We start from the raw sequence: 22,175 nt of genomic DNA on the forward strand, positions 1-22,175 counted from the left end.
ACTCATCACCTTCATCATCCTCTCCACCTGTGTCCTCTGGGGGTAACTGTGTTGATATTAAGGTTTATCAAGTTACATCAGTTGACACATTTAATTTTTTCTTTCTTTCTTTCTTTTTTTTTAGAATAGCCCATTAAAGAATAAATTTGTACTCAGAAAACCACCTTGGAGTTTTAGGAAGCAAATCTTTAAAAGATGGACAGGACTTTCTAGAACTGAATGTTTTTATATATACAAGAGCAGGACAGGGCAAAAGGACGTGTTTGGAGAGAAATGCATTATAAAGGGGATATTCGTGAGCAGGGCTTAGGGTGTTAGCTTTGTGGAGAGAAGACAGAACCTGTAGGAAGGCTTATTTTTATCTTGTAGGTGTATCTAAGGTAACAGTTTGCAGTATCGCTCTGGAATCTTTCTCCCTAAATTATTCTCTCTTCCTTCCATCCAATTCAGGGAAGAGGCATGAAAATCAGAAAGTAGGAAGAGCTTCCTCATCTTTTGGGCCTTTTAATTATTAGCTTATCTGTTTGATTTTCAAAAGCCCCATAGAAGAGAGAGCAAAGGAAGATTGGACAAAATACTTGACCCAAAGCAGCAGGCAGAGTGGGACTGAGCCCCGTACCGCTTCAGGGATGTGTCAGTCTGGAGGGAGAAAGCAAGACTGCACGCACAGGCCCCGGTGTGGTAGTGGCTGGGGCCTCGGCCGCCACCAGGAATGGTGAGCCAGGGCAGGATCTCTGAGTGGACACGGCTATGTGGGCGTCTGAGGAGATGGGATTCATAGATGAGCTCAGAGGGGAGGTCCAGGCCCCGCTGTGCGGACAGCACGGGTGAGCCAGCGGGTTAGAAGGGCGCATGCGCATTAGCGCCGAGGGGGTCCCAGAGGCTACCTGTATGGGCGAGTGCTTGAGGATCAGAGAGTTCCCACTCCTGAATCCCAAGCCACCCTCCAAGGCCCCAAAAGGAGACAGAAAACTATGAATGGGACTGAGCTTAAGTTTCCCACTACCTTTGTGGGTAAGGTGAGTCTCGATAAAAATTGAGTTTCATGCTGCACAGGATTGCCTGCTTGTTGCTTAATTGAATTTGTGGGCTGAGCATCACCCCTGTTAATAGGGTCATAAAGCACGAGGACTCTAATTTTGGATTGAGGATACAAGGAGTGGGGTTGACAAGGGAGAACAGGGAAGGAAAAAGATCATCCTTCCATAAAGTGCTAGGTACCGGAACCATCCTATCCTGGTACTCTGGGGCCAGCAGACCCCGTGAGCTGGCTGCATAGGAGACTGAAAAAATTGAGCAGTCATTGCTTCAGTCAGCGCTGGAAGGCTGAGCCTCGCCCTGAGGGCACCAAATGAATGTAATTCCTTGAAAACCAGCTGGGTGGCATTGAGACCACCGAGACAGTCACAGCCGGAGACTAGCACTGACAAGCAGACTGTGGGGCCAACTTCCATTGTCCACTGTGCTGCAGCAGGATGCAAAGGAAGTGGGTACTTGAGACACCGAATCTCTGCAGGCTTGGGTGTGGAAGGCTGTAAAATCTTTTTAGTTTGTGTAAACTGCCATGATTCTGGAAAAAAAAAAAACAGGGAAATGAGGCACATCAATAGGGAGAAACTGGACTTCTTTTTATAAGGCGGGTGATGATTGAGTTATTGATAGGAAATACAAATATGTTCTTATCTACACTCAGATTTTGTGGAGCAATTCATATAGAAATCATTTCTATAAATTGGTGTCTTCAGATAAATCTGTTTCACATTGCGGTTCTGATTCCTGGAATGTCAGGGGGCTTATTGGGGCCAGTTGGTCTTCAGTTACTTCATGGAAAAGATACAAGTTGAGTTCATTTCAAAGTTGTTTGGTTTCTTGAGCCAAGTAGAAGATTCTGGGTTAAGAGTACTAGGTTGGAGTCTGGGCTCCAACTTTTAGGAGCCAGATAATCTTGGGCAGACCTGCCTGACCGTTTCCTCATGTGTAAAATAGAGATGACAGCACTGCATGGTGATGTGGAAGGAGATGGTGAGTCCAGGTTGACATTTTGATCTCTAGAGATGTATGATGGATGTACAGAGGAGGAAATCATTAATTCTTCCTTAGGGATGGAATTAGAGTAAGTGACGGCTGACCTTGGGACTAGAGGTTGAGTAGAATTTCACTGGTAACAACAATCAACAAGGCAGCCCCTACGTGAGTAACTGTTTAAGCACAGCAACAGACATATAAATGAGACTGTGCCAAGTGCACTAAAATAGTCCTGCATCAGCGCCCACCCATATGTCCTTGGCATTCACCATTTTGGCAGCATGCATTCAGCTGGAAGCACCTGTAACTCTGCCAGAGACATTCTATCTGTTCATGCACGAGGCAGGCTAAAAATGCTAGGGAGCAAATGCATCCAGGAGAAGCTCTTGGCCAGTGGCAAACTGACTGGAGAATATGATACCCCTTGAAAGCAATTGGGGTTGGTCACTGAATAACGGGGAAGAGTGTATCTCACTGTATCCCAGGGTTCCCCAGTGAGATTGGTCAGTATTTGTGCTCATTCTAAAACCTACTTATACTGCATACCTTATAGTTTCTCTTCTTTCCTGTCTTCCTTTCCTGAATGTTTATGGTGCTTCACGGGGACATCTCCCAAATAATAAAGCAATTGCATGCAAATCCCTGCCCCTGGATTTGCTTCTGGGGAAAGCACCTTAAGATAGAGGCACTTGTTGGGAATACAGGGCGTATGGAAATTGTAAGCAGGAGCTGATGAGGACGCTGTTGTTTGGAGGCATATAGTAAAATCCAGTAGAATATGGTAAGTATGTGATTAATATAGAAAATAAGGAGCCTTTGAAAGTCTAAGCAGAGGGGAAACTGAGAAGAAAGCAGTAGCAATATTTTATATCCATTTTTAAAAAAAGATAATTTTTAGAGCAGTCTTAATTCACAACAAAATTGAGAGGAATGGAAAGAGAGTTTCCTCAGACCCTCTGCCACCACATACGCAAAGCCTCTCTCATTATCTACATCACTTATCAAAATGGTACCTTTACGAGCAAGGATGAAGCTTGCTGTCAGTTTCCTTCAACATCACCATGCAGTGCTGTCACCTCTGTGTTACGTCATAACCACCCAAAGTCCATAGATTACACTTCAGTGCATTCTTGGTCTTGTATATTTTACAGGTTTGGACAAATGTACAATGGCATATATCCATCATTATAATATCATCCAGAGTGCTAAAAATGCCCTAAAAATCCTCTGTCCTCTGCTTCTTTATCTTTCCCCATCAACCCCCGACAACCGCTGATTTAATTGTCTCCATAGTTTTGCCTCTTCCAGAATGTTCTGTAGTTAGACTCTACAGCATGTAGCCTTTCAGACTGGCTTCTTTTACTTAGAGATATGCATTTAAGTTTCCCTTATGCCTTTTCATGACTTGACAGCTCATTTTTTAGGGCTTACTAATACTCCACCATCAGGAAGTACCTTAATTTATTCTTCACCTACTGAAGGGCATCTTGGTTGCCTCCAAGTTTTGCCAATTATAAACAGAGCTGCTATCAACATTTGAGTGCAGGTTTTTGTGTGGACATGTTTTCAACTCCTTTGGGTAAATACCTAGGAGTGTGAGCACTGGATCATATGATAAGAGTATATTTGGTTTTGTAGGAAATCATCAAACTGTGTTCCAAAAGGGCTGTACCATTTTGCATTCTCACAGGCAATATTTGAATGTTCTTGTTATTGCACATCCTCACAAGCATTTGGTACTGTCAGCGCCCTAGATTTTGGCCATTCTCATTGATGCCCAGTGGTGTCTCACTGTATTAATTTGCATTTCCCTGATGATATATGATATGGATCATCTTTTCTTATGCTTATTTGAAATCAATGTATCTTCTTGGTTATATGTTTATTAGGATCTTTGGTGTTTATTTTTTATTCTTAGAATTAATTTTAATTGGAGTTATGTTAAATTTATAAATAAATTTGGAGTGATCTGACATTTTCACAGCATAAATATTTTTATCTAGGGGCATGTCTTTTTCAAAAAGTGTGTGTGTGTGTGTCTCTTTAACAAATATTACCAATTTTCTTTTTTTTAAACATTTTTTATTGATTTATAATCATTTTACAATGTTGCATCAAATTCCAGTGTAGAGCATAATTTTTCAGTTATACATGAACATACATATATTAATTGTCACATTTTTTTCTGTGTGAGCTACCATAAGATCTTGTATACATTTCCCTGTGCTACACAGTATAATCTTGTTTATCTACTCTACATTTTTGAAATGCCAGTCTGTCCCTTCCCACCCCCACCCCCTTGAGGCTTATTGATTTTAAAGATCCTTTCAAATAACTGGCTTTTGGTTTTGTTGATTTCCTCTATTTATTTCCTGTTTTCAATTTCATTGACTTCTACTGTAATTCTTATTTATTTTCTTCTGCCTAGCTTGACTTAATTTTCTCTTCTTTTCCAAGTGGAAACTTAGATTACTGATTTTAGACCTTTTGTTTTTCCTAATACATACATTCAATACTGAAAAATTTCCTCTAAGCACTATTTTCACTGTATTTCATAAATTTTGATAAGTTGCACTTCCATTTAGTTCAAAACATTTAAAATTTTTTCTCGATATATCTTCTTTGACCCATGTGTTATGTTTAAGAGAATATTGTTTAATCTCTGTGTATTTTGAGATTTTTCAATTATTGTTCTGTTATTGATTTCTAGTTTAATTTTATTGTGGTATGAGAGTGGTCATTGCATGATTTCAATTCTTTTAAATTTGTTAGGATGTGTTTATGGCTCAAAACGTGGTCTGTCTTGAATACTCCATATGACTTGAGAAAAATGTGTATTCTGCTGTTATTGGCTGAAGTAATCTATAAGTGTCAATTATGCAGTTTATTGATGGTGGTGTTGAGTTCAACCATGTCCTTACTAATTTTCTGCCTACTAGATCTGTCCATTTCTGAAAAAAGGGTGAAGTCTTCAACTGATGCTGAAGTCTGCTGTTGAAGTCCTCAGCTACGCTAGTGCATTCATTTCTCCTTGCAGTTTTATCAGTTTTTGCCTCATGTAGTTTAACACTCTGTTCTTAGGTGCTCGTATGTTAAAAATTGTTATGTATTTTTGGAGAATTGACTTATAATTATGTAGCTCCCTTCTTTATCCCTGATAATTGTCCTTACACTTTATTCTGTCTGAAATTAGTCTAGCTACTGCTTTATTTTGATTAATATTAGGATGATGTATTTTTTTCATCCATTTACTTTTAATCAATATATGTTTTTATATTTAACGTGGATTTGTTATATAAAAATGCAGTTGGGTTTTATTTTTTGATCCATACTGACAATCTCTGTCTTTTGACTGGTACATTTAGACCACTGATATTTAAAGTAATCATTGACATGGTTGGGATTAATAGCTACCATCTTTGTTATTGTTTTTTATATGTTGCCCTTGTTTTTTTGTCACTATTTTTGTCTTCCACTCTTTCTGCCTTTTGTGGTTTTAATTGAACATTTAATGATTCTATTTTTCCTCCTGTCTTAGCATATCAATTATACCTCTTTTTTCCACCTTTTGGAAAGCAAATACTGCCAACTTTAAAGTGAAAGGAGTTGGAGAAAGCATTATACTAGGGGAAATGAATGAATCTAAAATAAAACTTTGGTAAATAATAATGAAGCCCAAATTTGTGCACCAATAGAGAATTTGCAGTCTGTTGGATTCATTAATTGGATATAAAGTTCAGAGTGGCAGAGTGCACGGTCATTGAAACCAACATTTTTGGCTTTGAAAGTGATAGGCGATGAAGCAATCTACAAAGATAGGTAATGATGGGAGAAGATACTGAATTTGTAGTGCTTGTTGAAGATTCAGATGGCAATATTTAACTTTTCAATTTAACAAACATTTGTTGAACTTATTTTGAACCAGGCAATGACTGGCTCCTAGGACCAAGAAGTCCCAGCCTCTGCCCTCACAAAACTAAACTGTGTAGTGGAAAGGTGTAATTGTGATGTAGACTGAGAAGACCATTTACCTACAGGTACAAGAGTAAACTGATGGGCTGCTGTCTTTATCTAGCAGAAAGAATATTCTACTACTTTTATAAAATAATGTCTCTAACTTGGTGAAATTTCTTTTCATGGGCAAACAGTTCTTTGGATTCAGAAAGAATGGATTGCAATATTTTACCCCTGAAAGTTTCATATTAATACACTTTTTACAAAGAGGGAAAAAGAGGTGCATAGTCAGAATTATAGTTTCCCTGTTTAGGTTGATGTAGAAAAAACTCATAGGGCCCTGTGACTTGCTATGCATTAACGGATTCTTCTCTGCTGAGTTAGTAGCATTTCAGTGGCAGAGAAAATGAAAAGAAGTATATTTTCTTCTCTTGATGTTATCTGCCTTGTTTGTAAGCAGTAAAATTTTTTGGCTTCCTAGGGAAGAAACAATGTCTGAATTGTATTTTGAAACCCAAGGAAAAACAATAGAAAATGTTTTAGGCATTGTTTAATTCTTTCTTTCTTTTCTTTTTTGTTTCTTTTTTGCAATATTTCAATAAAATTTAGTTATCAGGTTTTTTTTCCCCCTAAAGGAATGCAGCATGGGGTGTCACCAGGACAGAATACCAACTTTTCTCAGTTTGCTGTATAGTTCTTATGAGAGTTTATTTGCATAATTGAAATAATAGCATTTTTGAATTATTCATCTTTTTGAATACCTAGGCTTTTTGTGCAGCAGTTTATGATAACTCAAGAGATATGGGATGTCTGCCAATGTGAATTACATGATCTCATAGCTTTCCCATTGTGGTAGAAGTTTTTAAAAAAAATTATTGTGCCTGTAATTTATCTTAAATTATTCATTCCAAATTTTGCACATGCTTACAAACTTCACTCAAAACCAAGTGACCTTTTCCAGGATATTTATACAGCTGTGAGAATTTACCATATATCACTTCTTAATTTATAATTTTTGCTATTTCTTCAGTCCATCAACCAATTAATCAAGAAGTATTTGTAGAGTTTCTATTTAGAGTAACAGATCTTTAGGCCTCAAGCTCAGGCCTGCCAAGGGAATCATTCACATGGCAACAGAAACTCCGATTTATCTGCACTTTCCACAAATCTCCCAGCAGGTTGCTGCTTGCCTGCCTTTGGGCAGCAGGCGCAGCTATCATGAAGCCCCTGAACAGTTTACACTGGCAAACGGACACCTTCCAAAGAACCTGATGGGGTCTTACCCTTTGCAGCTGGGGAACTTGTAGGATTTGAAACCCTGAAAGCTTTGTCCCTTCTCTGCATTGCTCCTTCCTCTTTAAGGAGAAAAATCTCGACCTTAACCACATTAAAATAGATGTGTATTTTTTTGTGTGTGGTGGTGCCTTTCTGAGAATCACATCTTCATCTTCCATGGGACAATACATAACCCACCTTTCCCAAAACTCTACGTAGAAACACTAGAGAGACAATGGAATAGAAAGCCCCGAACTCCGGATGTCTCAAAGCCCAGGAGCACTCAGGACCGCAGTGCTTCTCAAACTTTCGGTGTCAGGGACTCTTAACAGTGTTACAGAATCATGGGCGACCCCAAAGACTTTTTTTTTTAATGTAGATCATATCTATCTATATTTATCTTATTAGAAAGAAAGCTAAAGACTTTTTGAAATTTTAACCATTAATATATTCTAAATGACAAGAGTAATCTCATTATCAGCTGCCCTAGATGCCAAAAGAAGTGTATGAACAAGGAATGTCATGTCTGCCGCATGGGGTAAAATATGAGACGGCAGAAGGTGGGCCATGAGATTTAGCAATCTGGGGGTCGTTTGTGACCTTAATAAGAGCAGTTTTGGTGAAATGGTGGGAGTGAAGGTCTGATCACAGTGAGTTTATGAGAGATTAGGAGAGAAACGGGAGAGACTGAGTCAAGACCGTCCCTTCCAGGGGTTCTGTTGCAAAGACTAGAAGAAATAGCGTAACAACTAACGGGAAGGGAGAGTACAGTAAAATATACATTTTTTTTGTTTGTTTCAATTTTGCTTTTCAAGATGAGAGAATTAATATCATGCTTATGTGCTGATAAGGATGATTTTGTAAGGAGAAAAAAGTTGGCAATGTAGGAGAGACTGGGAAAATGCATGGACTGATGTCTTCAATGTGCAACAGGGGTTGGGATTGGTACCCATGTGGAAGGACGGGCTCTAGAAAGACCAAAGAAACTCCATCTTTCCAAGCAGCCACGCAGGCCGAGTGAGCACAGGTGCCGGTGCGGGGAGGAAAGGCAGCACTGGGATTTCAAGCAGGTTCTCTTCTGAGCACTTTGCATCTCACGATGGGCAGGCTGGTGCGGGAGAGGCACCTAAGAGAGGGGGCTGGGAATAAGCCAGAACAGCGCTTCTCAAAGGGGGACTCCCAGACCAGCAGCAACAGTGTCACCTGGGAACTTGTTAGAAATGCAGATTCCCAGGACTTCCTTCAGACCCACTTCAGACCTGACTTTGGAGGCCGAGCCCAGCCGGTCCTCCAGGGGTCCTGATGAACGCTGGGGCTTCCGAGCTGCTGCATGGGGACTTACTATATGATTTTGGGGGTCACTGTAACTACCTCAAATATCAAGAACATGCAAAGTGAGACGAGTCAGCTAACATACTGTAGGTTTTTCTCAGACAAAATCAGATATTTTTTATTGGATTGGCAAAGAGTGGGATGTGCAGGTTATGGTCATTATTTGATAAAATATTAAGTGAAAAGTCTGTAAAAAAAATAAAGTTGTTATGGGCTGAGATGTGTCCCCCCTACCCTGCACCAACATTCATGTTTAAATTCCTAACTCTCAACGCCTCAGCATGTGACTATATTTGGACACAGGGCCTTTAAAGAGGTAGTTAGGTTATAGGAGCTCATCAGTGTGGGCCCTAATCCAACATTACTGGTGTTCTTAGAAGAAGAGAAAGCCAGGAGACAGAGACACATAAAGGGAAGGAAGATCATGTGAGAACACGGGAACGATCAGCCATCTATAAACCAAGGGAGAGGCCTCAGGAGGCACCAGCCCTGCCAACACCTCGATCTTCCACTTCCAGCCTCCAGAACTTTGAGACAATACATCTTCGCTGTTTAAACCACCCAGTCCGTGGTACTTTGCCCTGGCGGCCCAGATAAATGAGCACAAAGATGTCAGGAAAACATTTTATTTTGTAAATACTTATGGTAAAAAGGGCCAACTTTATGCACTGGATCAGTACCTTAGCCAACTGACTTCCTCTAAGTAACTTTATTCCTTTGTGCAAAGGGGAACCAGAATAGCATCTTCCTCAAAGGGCTGCTGTGGAGACAAAGTGAGGTAATTAATGCAAAGCTGTAGCTCAGTACCTCACCCACGAAGTCCTCCAGCATCTCAGCCTCAAAGGGCTGGCAGCACCTGGAAGGAGCTTGCGTGCATGGCCGGGACTCTTCTCCTGGCAAATCCACAGCTAGAACCCAGATTGCGAGGGGTGTCCCTGAGCCTGGTGGTGCTGCCCTTTTATTCTTCCCCAGGATTGATTTCTGAAGCAGTCCTAAAGGCCACAAGGCAGGGCTGGGACTGCAGGATTGCTTTTCTGTGTTGACACAGCGGGCCAGGCCCTGTCTGGCTTATAAACTGGTGCGATGTTATTTCCAGGTCTTTTGTGAAAGTGAGACAGGAAAATCATTCTAACAGGGCTGTTGGATTTTCTCCCGTGCTGTTTTGTTTGTGGGGCTGCGGAGGCAGGGAAGGGGGACAGAGAGGTGACTGGGATCAATTCCTTTCTTCTCTCAATTTTGTATTTGGCCATTTCAAAGTGTCATCACTGAGCAATTACTATTTAATTGGCAATATGATAGTTTCTTATATAAGACCGAGCCTGGGCGTGGGGTGGTATTTTGTGTGGTTATCACTTCCGAGTGCGGTGCTTTGTTATATTTTTCCTCCACAAGCAGTTATTTCCCTAAGTCAAATTATATCCCCCCTTTAAGGATCATTTTGACTGTGTACCTACAACATCCTTTTCAGAAAGCACTAATTATTATTGACAGGGTTTCCAGGCAGACAGATTCCCCCTGTTCTGGGCAGTTAAATAGCCTCCCATCCCAGTTTAGTTTGCATGCATCTGTCACTGAACCAGCATCCTTGATTTGTGTTTAAACTACAATAAAAATTAACTGTAGAAAGTCTTACTTTACCCAAAAGCCAGTACTTCTCTGATTTTAAAGCCTTTTAAAAATTCTGCAAATATGCTGTTTGTAGACTTCAGACTACGCTTAGGGTCACTCAGTGTGAAGTAACCATCTGTAAATGGCTTATTTGACTATTAAAGAAAGAAACAAATTGGTGGATTATGGTTGAATCAGCACTGCATGTCTAAGAGCTTTGTCCCCTTACCAGAGTTTTAGTATTTTTCTTTCGGTTGCATGGACCTTGGTTTAATAAGCATCTCAATCCAGTATCTTCTATATTTGTTAAGCACTTTTTCTTTTCAAGGTAATTTTGGACTTTCCATTTTATGTATGGTGTTTCCTGTCATGAGTAATATAATGTTTCTATATTTTTCTATTTATATTTTCCTTTTTGATGTAAGGTGAAATTCACACTGTTTCGCTCCTAACCCCAAGAGCTCAATAATTATTTCCACGTTTCTCTATTCCACCTTGACTTGACATGCCTTTCTTATGTAGTGTTTTCTCATCTCTGCTAAGGAATCTATCCCAGACATCTGCCTGGTTCCCCGATGTGCAGGTCTATTCCTTTATCAGTGCCATTCCACAGAGAAGCTTAGAGTCTCCTTTCATACATGGTAAGGGTCATCCTCATCTATCACTCTTCTTTATCAAAACATATTATTTATTCTGAGCCATTTGTCATTTCAAATTTAATTTTTAACATTGCAATTACATACTGAATACTTACATTTTTTTTATTATAAACACCATCAAATGAGGAAGGATGTCAAGTTAAAAGTAAAAAGCCTCCTTGATTTTTCAACCCCATCCTAGAATCAAACACGTAACAATTCTGTGAGTTTCCTTATGGGTTCTTTTCTATGTATTTGCATCTTATGTGTTTTCAAAATAGTTTGGGATTTTATTCCTACATGACTTACAATAATAAACATTTTTTCAAGATATATCTATTAAACAGTTACTCATTGTGTACCAGGCACTGGGAGACATTGGCAACCAAGACAAGCAGAAGTTACTGGTTTTGTGGCGCTTATATCTGAGTGGAGAAAAGCAGACAATTAACAGTAAACATAACGTATAATTAAATCATTTAATATTGCAGAATATATTAAGGGTTGTGGAAAAAGCAGAGCGGAGTAAAGAGTAAGAATTTCCTGTGTGTGCAGTGGAGAGTTTTGCAACGTTAAATAGGATTCTCAGTCAGCTTCCGGAGAAGGTAAGGTCTGAGCAAAGCCCTGGAGGAGGGGTTCCAAAATTTGGCTTCAGCACTTACATCTTGAGGGCATTTGTTGTTGGCACATAAAGATGCCTTCATTCTTTGAATTGTTCTTTAATATTCTATAACATCTTAATGCCTTTTTCTTAGAAACTGAGTATAGAAGATTTAAAAGCTACAACAAGCAACACTTGTTTACTAGACATAGAAGCATGTAACCCAGATTAGGAATACTCATTATTTCCTAACGTTATTGAAACACCTACAAATAATTTACCACATGGTAAGATCAATCAATGACTCAGCAATTGACAAGCTATAATTTAAAAAATGGATGTTATTCAAGCTACACCCTTAAACCACAGTGCAATAAATTTAGAACTGAAATAGTAGCCAACTAAAGCTCTTTACATAGAAATAAAAAAAAAGGATAGCTTACAATTCTTTACTGACCTTTAATACGAATTTTGAGAATCAAAATTGGCATTAGAAACTCTTTTAACATAACTCACTATTTTGTACACCAGAAACTTTATTTCAATAAAAAAGAAACTCTCAAAATTAGTCAGAATATTCATCAATTCCTATGAGAGACAAAAAAAAAAAGCAACAATCAGAGTTAATTTATGATGCTCTAAAGCATTATTAGAAAAAAATAGTTTAAAATAAAATATTCTACTCAAAATCTAGAAACAGATAAGTAACATGCAAGTAAAAGAGGAGAAATTTTAAAGAAAAATAATGTTTTAAACAATATTTAAAATATAAAAATATGTATGGTAGTTTGAAAAGAGCCACCAACCTACTTTGCAAATTAGTTGAAGGAAATAAGATAATTGAATATAACTACAAATAATGAGAAAACTTTTTTCATTAAAAAGAGATCTATGTGTATGTAAAATAATGCATATATTTTAAAAATCTAGACTCTAAATTAAGTTCACTGTTTCTAGAAAAAATGCAAATTACTAAAACTGAGTCAAGAAGGAGTAGATAATCTTGACAGACCAATTGCAAATAAGTAAAATATACAAAATATAACGCAAAATATTTTATTAAAAGGACACTAAAAACTTTCCACTCTAATGTGGCTGATTAAATCCTTCATTTCTCATTTATTCTCAAATATAAAAAAGTAACTGGGAAAATAAGAAAAAAATATAAATCTAATGTTTTGTTGAGGTATGTGGGCTACTTAAATTCCTGAACAATGAAATAGGAGGGGGCTGCCCAAATCAGTAAATATAAAACAGGGAAGGACATGGGAAAAGAATGTCCCAAGTTTTATTTTTAATTTATTCATTTATATTTTATTTATTTATTCACTTATATTTTAGTTATTTACTCATTTATTTTTATTGAAGTATAGTTCACTTACAACATTGTATTAGTTTCAGGTGTACAGCATAAGGATTCAATAGTTTTATAGGTTATACTCCATCTAAACTTATTGCCAAAAAATGGCTACAGTTCCAGCGCTATACCACAGATCCTTGTTGCTTATCTGTTTTCTACATAGTAGTTCGTGTCTCTTAATCCCCTACCCATCTCTGGCCCCTCCCCCTTTCCCTCTCCCCACTGGTAACCACTACTTTGTTCTCTGCATCTGAGTCTGTTTCTGTTTTGTGACACACACTTGATTGTATTATTTTTCACATTCTGAATATAAGTAATAATGTAGAGTATTTGTCTTCCTCTGTATGACTTATCTCACTAAGCAAATAATCCTAAAATTTGTATGGAACCAAAAAAGACCCAGAATTACCAAAGCAATCTTGAGGAAAAAGAACAAAGCCTGGAGGTATCACACTTCCTGACTTCAGACTGTGCTTACAAAGCTACAGAACGCCCATGACTTTGGAGCTCAGAGAATGTTGGTAACACATATCTTTCTAGTGTAAGTAGCACACTCTAGAGTGAAAGCAACATTTTTTTCTTTATAACAACAGGACCAGGGCCTAGAGGACATCACTGGGAATGTGCACGGCTTTGGTTCTGAGAGAGGAGGAGAGCTCACGGGGAATCTTCACAGACAAGCTGCATCTGCAGGAAACAGGACATGAGGCAGTGGACATGGGGAAAATGCACACTGGGAGCAGCTCTGCAGAACTGATTCTGGCAGACTGGGGAGAGACAACAATGAAAAAATCTTGATTTTATCTTTCTGGACTGGCACATGACTTGGGCACCTCTCTACGTATTTGGAAAAGAGCTTGGCCTGGATTTCTAGTCGAAATGAAAAAAAAAGTTCTTAAAAATAAAAGAGCTAGCTGGTATTTATACAAAAATACATTTAAAAAAAGAGAACAAAATAAAATGACAGATAATGGAAGACTCTAGAAAACAAAACTGCTTTTCATAGAATGGTGAAAGGTGTTACTAAATGTATTATGGGAAACATGACTTAAAGCAATTGTTTTCATAAAAGTAGAAAAAAGATATACAAGAGTTTAAGAAATATATGGGAAGCCTACAGAATGAAAGAAGGGTTGGCAAAGTACAGAAAATAAGTAGAATATTAAAAGTAATCAGAGAAAAAAAGATGAAGTGGAAGCAGCATTAACACACAGACAAAGGCTGGACAGTACTGAGATCACAGTAAATTATACTGAAGGGTACAGAGGCCGTGAGTGATTCAAAACAAGCAAATGAAATGGAAGTGATCAAGAGTTAAAAAGAATTTGAGAGAAAATTATAAATCAAATAAACGTCATCCTCAAGTTGCTTCTGCCCCTGTAATAGAAAAGAACAAATCTGATTCCATATGAGATCTGTTCCTCTGACTTTAAACCTGTGCCCTGTTTCCTAGGTTTAGTCTTGTTGGTTCTGCACGTTTTGTAAAACAATGTTGCCTAGAGCCTGAAATAGACAGGAGAGCCTATTCTCAAGGCTCTGACTTTGAAGGATATTAACACTTTTCCATCCTTATAAAGATAACAAGTTACAGAATAGAAAATAACATTTGTTTGTTGGAGGTTTACAGGGATGTGACCCAGGTGAAGAGCTGCAGGAACAAAGGATTCTAACAACAAAGAATTCCTACACCAAGAAGTCTGCAACAACTCAGCATTCCCGCTTCCCCTGTTTAATATAAAAGGAGCCTGAATTCTGACTTGGGGAAGATGGTTCTCCACGACATTAGTCGGCCATCTTCTTGGTCAGCTGGCTTTCCAATTAAAGTTGCCATTCCTTGCCCCAAAACCTGGTCTCCCGATTTACTGGCCTGTCATGCAGCGAGCAGAACAAGTTTGGACTCAGTAACACAAACATACATTGAAAGTATCCATTTGGTGTATTTAATGACTTCCTTCCACTGGTTTTTCTTCCTGACTTTTTCTTCTCTTGACCACTCCTGCTATGTTTATGAAATACCTGTCATGTGGACACATTTCCATCTCTAGCCACTACGCTTCCAGGTAAGAACTGATGCCAAGAAGGCAATGGAAGTTGCTAGAAGGTATTACCTGGCCAGAAAAGGGCAGAAGTGGGTTCTGGCTGATGTTCAGGAACAGGCTGGGACACCTGACAAGATGTCATAAGTACAGATAGACAGCTGGGCACCAAAGGAGAAGCTTCTAAGCCTCCAGGAGGGACTTGTTGGATAAGAAGGAAAAGTCCCAGACTATAGCTCTGATCCCACCACGAGCTTCCTGGGCGAGGCTGGGCAAGTCACTTAAGTTCCCTAGGCCCATGCTGTCCACCATGGGAGCCACCAGCCACATGCAGGATTATGAAGTTATTCTGTAGCCAGACAGAATTATAAATACACATTTTACTGCAAAGGCTCAGCGTGTATGATGTTTAGAAACATTAGTGGTTTTCTTGCCCTAACAGGTTATTTTTGTATGTCTAGCTTTCTGTGGTTTGTAATGCGCGTGACTAGTGATTCCCTTATAGTGACGTATTTTGAAATTATAAGTTACTGGACACAGTATCATCATCTCACAGTTGAAAAAAAAAATGATCCACATAAGCCAGGCCATCTGATGTAGTAGTTATGAGCAGGGGCTCTGGGGCCAGCCCGCCTGAGTATAAATTCTCACTCTGCCTCCCGGGGGTTCTGTGTGAATCCTGGACAAATTCTTTTTTTTTTTTTTAACTTATTTCTGCCCCTTTTCTTTATCTTTTAAATGGTGAGGAACATGTAGACTCTATCTCCTACTGTGTTGGCAGGATTAAATGAGTAAACATCTGTGCTGCCCACTTCCCTGGGTTTCAGCATCTCCAGGCAATCAGTGCCAAACTCAGAGGCATTCTCCACTGTCTTTGTCAGTCTGGGATGCTGTAACAAATTACCGTGGGTCGGGTGGCTTAAACAACCAGCATATTCCTCAAGTTTTGGACGCTGAGATGTTCAAGATCAAGGTATCTGGGAGAGGACTGGTTTCATGGCTTGAAGATGGCTGTCTTCCCACTATCTCCATGGGGTGGAGAGCAGAGAGAAGAAAGCTTTCTATAGCCCCTTATAAGGGCACTAATCCCATTCATGAGGCCTTTACTCTTATTGCCTATTTTAGCCTAATGGCTTCCCAAAGGCCCCACCTCCCAACACCATCACCCTGGGAGATGGGGTTTCAACATATAGATTTTGAGGGGATGCAAACATTCAGTCCACACATCGGCTAACTCTCCCCAACATGCAGTCATCAAACCTGTACTAATTCCTTCAAAGTAATGCTTCTCTCTGCCCATTACCCATCCTACATCCACTACCATTGAAGCCCTGTGACATTTTACTGCTTAGTTTCCTGGTAGAGGTTTAGTTGATTCCTCTACTCCAATGCTGTCCTCGCTTCAGTCTGCGTAACAGCCCTGCCAGGTAGTTCTCCCTAAAACTCGGCTTGAGGGCACTACCTTCCCATCTCACCTGGTTGTTTTTTAGGTGTAAATGTCAGAATCCCCTCCACACCCCATCCCAGAACTTTAATCCCTTACACACCCCCTCCCTATGTTACTTTTCTATTACAACTATAACAGAATTCCAGAAACTTACTGGATTTATCACCTTATGGCTGTGGAGGTCAGAGATCCAACACAGTTCTCATTGGGCTAAATTCAAGGTACCAGGAGGGTGCCTGCCTTCTAGAGGGTCTAGAAGAGAAAGTTTCCTTGTTTTTTTTCCAGTTTCCAGAGGTCACCCACCTTCCTTAGCTTGTGCCCCACGGCTTCCTCCATTTTCATGGCCAGCAGCCTTTCTGAACATTGCTCCATGGCTGCACCTCCCTCTGACCCTAAACTCAGATGGGAAATGTCCTCTGCTAGTAAGGACCCCTGTGATTACCCTGGGCCCACCTGGACAATCCAGGCTACTCTCCCCATCACCTCATCTCAGGATCCCCTCGTCCCACCCCACTCAGGCATTATGTATGTGGCTGTGACACTCACCTTGGGTAACGTTTCCTGTCATGAGCAATTTAAGGTTCAAGGCACATATGAATGGCTTTTTGTTTTTCTTCCTTAGTCTTTCCATGTTCAGTACATCTGGTGAGATTATATGAATCCTGTTTATTTGTGGCCCTGCACTAATCTCTAATAATGTATCATGGGTTTAAAAGGCTAATAGACAATTTAGAAGACAGAAATCCTCTAAGATTTTTGTCCTAAAATATCTGTCATCTCTTTTGCCATGTACAGTAACATGTCACAGGTGGCTACCCTGTGGCGGGGGAGGGACATGATTCTGCCACCACACTCCCCTCATTCTCACCAACGTGCTGGTCTCCTAACCGAGGATCTATGCTCCCCGCTTTGCTCACTTCCTCCTCCTTTCCATTGACCATCCTGTTCCCACCCTTTCCTTCATTCACCACATCAGGATTTCATGGCCACATTCTTCTCTAAGTGAACAGATACTGTGCATCTAATGCTTAATAATTGTTCTCAGTGTATATGCACACACTCACCTACATTATCCCCATCATCTCTATTTTCCTAGAACCTTCCAGAGGAGTCAGTTCCATGATGATGATGATGATGATGATACTGACAGTGATGACAGGGGCCTCTCAAGGATTCTGACAAAGAGGGAATCAATGAAGAGAGGGAATCTCTGCAAATTTGCCCCAGAAACAGGCTTAAAGTTAAATAACTGCTATAGTGTTTAATGAAATTGACTAATATTTAATTATTTTTAAATGTTTATACCACTGTATTTAAAATTTTAAAGGAAATTTTCATTCACACTAACCAAAGTTTGACTTTAGGGCCAATATCTAAGAGGATGTCTAGCTTCTAACAAATTGCCCACTGGACTTTTAAACATGTGATCCTTTAAAAAAGCTTAGTGCTGGGCTGAAAATAAGCAGGATTCATGTAATCTCACCAGACACAGTGAATGTGGAAAGACTAAGGAAGAAAAACAAAAGGCCATTCATAACGTCTTGAACCTTATGTTGCTCACAGGAGAGAATGTTAGCCAAGGTGAGTGTCACGTCAACCTGACGCCTGAGTGGGATGGGGAAGCTGATCTTCCTCATCAGACATTTATGCTGATTTGTTAGATGCCAACACAGTTTCCTCATTGGATTTGCCTTTAACAAGTATGGAAGAATTTAGGTTCTACCAAAAGCAGACTAAACATTTTCCCCTGCCGTCAGATCTCTGGACTGAATGTCCCCACAAAAAGGACATGATTATGTTTCATAGGGAAGTCTTCCTGAGAAGCAACAGGATTTTAGAGGGCAGAACTGCAGGGCCCCCCATGGAGGGCTGGAGGAGGGCTAGAGGGGACACTGGAAAAACAGGAGTGAGTTCAGATACTGCTGCTCAGGTCGCCAAAGACAGCATGGCTATCTCTAAGGATATGACATTCTCCCAAAGTTCCCTGAGTGAAGGAGCCTGTGAACACTAAGCAGGTTGTTAAGACACAGCAGCACATAATTTGCATCACAACTCAATTACAGTATGTTTTGATATTTGGAAAATAATTAGCCCATTGCTCTTTGAAACTGCAGCAGTAGCAATAGAATTAAAAAAGACTGAGCCGTCTTGGAGACAACAATCAATAAACAATTCTAAATCTGCAGGATTCCTTGACGATATGCAAGCAATGAGCTAGATGTGTGCTGCAGATGCCTCTGACTGCAGGGCTCACTCCTGCAAAGCATAGAACTAGTTTTCTCAGCAGACAGAGGGAACCAAGTCAAGATTCCTGATCTTGAGAGGTTTACTATATGGCAGGAAAGATCAGACAAGTACATATAGCCAAATATGAATAAATGTAATCAAATATTATGAAATGTGAATGGAGCACAGACGAAAGAGAAATTCCTTTCACCTGGTGTCTGGAGAGACTTCTTCAGAAAATGTGGATTTGGAGATAGCCAAAGACATGGGTGGAATTTTGGCAGAACAGGATATAAGGAAGGGAACTTAAAAACTGATTCTAAAATTCATATAAAAATGCAAAAGATCCCAAATATTCAAAACAATTTTAAACAGGAAAAACAAAGTTGGAAGACTGACACTATCTGATTTTCAGACTTAAAAAAAAAATCTACAGTAATCAGAAAGTATGCTATTAGTGTAAAACAGGAAAACAGAATAATGGAGCAGAATAAAATGTTCAGAACTAAATCAACACTTACTTATATAGAGGGAGGGTACAGTTCAGTGGTAGAGTGCAAGCTTAGAATGCATGAAGTCCTGGGTTCGATCCCCAGGACCTCTGTTAAATTAATAAATAAATTAAATAAATTAAATAAATAAATAAATAAATAAATAAAAAATAAACCTAATTGCTTTCCCCACAAGATAAAAAATTTAAAAATTAAAAATTAAAAATAAACCAACACATATGGACTATTGATTCTCAGTAAGGATGCAGTGGAGGGTCTTTTCAACAAGCAGTGCTGGAACAATTAGATATCCACATGAAAAAAAAATGACCTGTCATCCAAATCTCATCATATACAGAAAAATTAACTCAAAATGGATCATAGATCTTCATAGAAATTTGAAAACTATAAAACATCTAGGAGACAAAAGCATAGGCTTAAACTTTAAGATCTTGGGTTTGGCAAATATTTCCCTGCTATGACACCAAAAGTCTAATCTATTTAAAAAAGAAACCAATATAGTGAACTTTATCAAAATGAAGACTCTTCAAAGCTCTTTTTAAATACCGCTGAGCAAATGAAAAGACAAGCCATAGACAGAATCTATTTGTAGATCATATATCTGATAAAGGATGATATGATACAAAGATCACTCTTTGCATCTGAGGAACAACAAAAGGCAGGAGGACAGTTTTGTGGCTGATAGATATGTTCACTGTCTTGAGTGTGGTCATGGTTTCTTGGGGATATACTTATGTCAAAGTATACTAAGTTGTACACTTACATATGTGAAAATTATTCTGCCAAGTATACCTCAAAGCTGTTTTAAGAAAGAAGACGCCAGTCCTGACCCACCTCAGTGCCTGATTGGAGTGAGATGATCAGTCCCTCACCCTGTCTGCCTGACGGGAAGGTAGAAAACCTCTCATGGAAGATAATATATGGATTTTTCATTCACAATGTCTGCCATGTAATAGAAAATTCCTAGATATGCAACATGTCAAGACTATATGATGGATAATATGAGAATAAGAAACATTAGACAATGGATGCAACCTCCCAGGTGATGTAGGCATCAGAATTAACAATAAAGACTATAAAATAATTACTTTTAATATATTCAAGGAAATAAAGAAATGATGGTGAAATAGATGACAGGATAAAGACTTTCACCAGAGAAATATACTGGAATGTATTTTTAAGAAAAATCAAACAGATACTCTAGAACTGAAGCTTTCAGTTCTGGAAACAGGTGAACAGAGCTAATTCGGATCTCTTTTTAAGTAAAACTTTTTAGTAATGCTGGATAAAATACAACAACAAAAATAATACAGAGCTAACTATGGAGAGAGAAGTTCCCAGGTGACAATATAAAGAGGTGTCATGTTTGTCAAGCCACTGTTCTACCCACGTGTCTCCCCTGATTCCCAGAACTGACAGTGCAGCCCCATTGGGCAGAAATACCACCATTTCACAATGCATACGCAGGGCACCCGACTGACAGATACAATCAGCGATAGGAGAGGGGACAGAGCTCAGGTTCCTGATCCCTTGTTTCACTTACTGTGGGACAAATGATCAATTAAAGGGTAATAAATCAGTAAACGAGTGAATAACATGACTCTCGTTAGTCCCACGAGTGCCTGGAAGAGCGAGCCTGGGCACACTGAGAACCGTAACAGCCCATCTACTTAATTGCCATCCTTCCCAGATTTGTGTAAAGGTTTCTTCCACCCAGGCAGTGACCCCTGAAGGGCAAGAATCATGTCTGAACACACTCTCAAATCCAGAACAGAACCTGACAACAATTAGGCTTTGGGGTCTGTGTTTAGCGAGTGTGGAATCTCAGTGATTTCAGCTCTTAGACCTTGCCTTCCCATCCCACCCCTCACGATATGGCCCTGATGACCAGCTCTCCCGGGGCTGGGGCCATGGAACCCATTTACAGGACTGGAAGAATCTGATCATGTAAACCACCCCCCAGAATATCATCAAGAGTCACCTGCATTTCAGGGATCAGTAATCCCAGAAGCTTTGCAGTTCAGGCAGCTGAGGGATTTTTATATCAGCTCTGTCTTCTACTGTGACTGCCTGGGTGACATCAGACAAGGAATTCTCAAAAGCCTGAGCTTTTCCTTTCAGGAATAATCTAATTAACCAATCTCATTGACCATTTAACAAATGTGATGTGAAGATCAATGATTTACACAGGAGGACAACATTCACTAGGTCGTGGATTTAGAATCAGAGAAAAATCATTTGAGAAAGATTGACAGAATGTAGCTTTAATGCAAATTTAAGTGTTCTTACCTTTCAGTAAATCATCTTCTTCCCCTACTTATCACTTCACCCAAGTTTAAAAGATGTTTGAGAACAGGGCTGAGTGTGCCAGCAATCTGTGACCCAATAACCTAAAATGTCACCTAGGAAAAAGAGGGGAGTAACACATTTTTAAAAAGCATGGTGAGGACAGCGGGGCCACCCCCCAACTCCAGACTAAGAAGCTCTGAGTAATAGCTTTCCTGCCTGCCTGGGGCATCAGCTGATGTGAAAACCCACCCAGAAACCTCACTGTCCAGCAGCTCTTCCGTAACACAGGCTACACTTTCTCAGAATTAAGAATTGGGTCCAGTGACCCCTTCGCTGAAGAATAAAGACAAAGGAGAACAAGAGAGTTCTTCCCCTCCCCAGGGGAGAGCCCAGACCTTGGGCTGCATGCACTGCGCCCACCTCCCAGGAGAAGGATAAACTGGAGAAGAACGTCCTGCGAAACTGCGGCAGCAAAGATTGAGATGGGAACAAATTGACCAGCTGGCCAGGGACAGCCCCCTCCGTCGCTGCCTTGGCGGCTGCCTCCGCCCCCTCAGCACATCCTGACCACCTCCGGTGGCTAAGCTGTCAGGGAAACTGTGCTTTGCGACCTGGGGCAACAGAGGCTGCCCCCAGGCCAAGCTGCGGGGGAGAGGGGAGCTAAACCACCAGCTCCCAAGCGGCAGGCTCCACACCCCCGCCAACACCCCGCCGCCCCCGCACCCTAACGCACCCCCTGGGCAATATGACCCTGAGAAGTGTGATGGGAACGAGGGGCAGCAGAGGCCGCCCCACGTCAGGCCTCCAGAGAGATGGGAGCTTATCCTCCAGCTCGCCAGGGGCAGCCCCCCTCTCCTCTCCACCCCCTGATC

The 22,175-nt window shown here is 40.1% G+C and overlaps 1 protein-coding gene across 22 annotated transcripts in view; it reads right to left on the reverse strand.

Moving 5' to 3' along the window:
• The window catches only part of LOC141576068 (uncharacterized), an 85,075-nt gene that overhangs the window by 1,975 nt on the left and 60,925 nt on the right, over nucleotides 1–22,175 (reverse strand). For 8 of the 22 annotated variants that reach the window (XR_012504312.1, XR_012504308.1, XM_074358529.1 and 5 more), the window contains 2 exons: nucleotides 21,304–21,416; nucleotides 12,036–13,560 (listed from right to left, as the gene is read on the reverse strand). Coding sequence is in view for 7 of the 22 variants with exons in the window: in XM_074358547.1 (XP_074214648.1) it covers nucleotides 21,405–21,416 (12 nt within the window). In the remaining 15 variants the exon portion in view is untranslated. The other 14 variants (XM_074358540.1, XM_074358539.1, XM_074358537.1 and 11 more) reach the window with 9 other exon arrangements.

Source organism: Camelus bactrianus, chromosome 36 (genome assembly GCF_048773025.1).
Source record: "Camelus bactrianus isolate YW-2024 breed Bactrian camel chromosome 36, ASM4877302v1, whole genome shotgun sequence".
Taxonomy (NCBI): Eukaryota; Metazoa; Chordata; class Mammalia; order Artiodactyla; family Camelidae; genus Camelus; species Camelus bactrianus.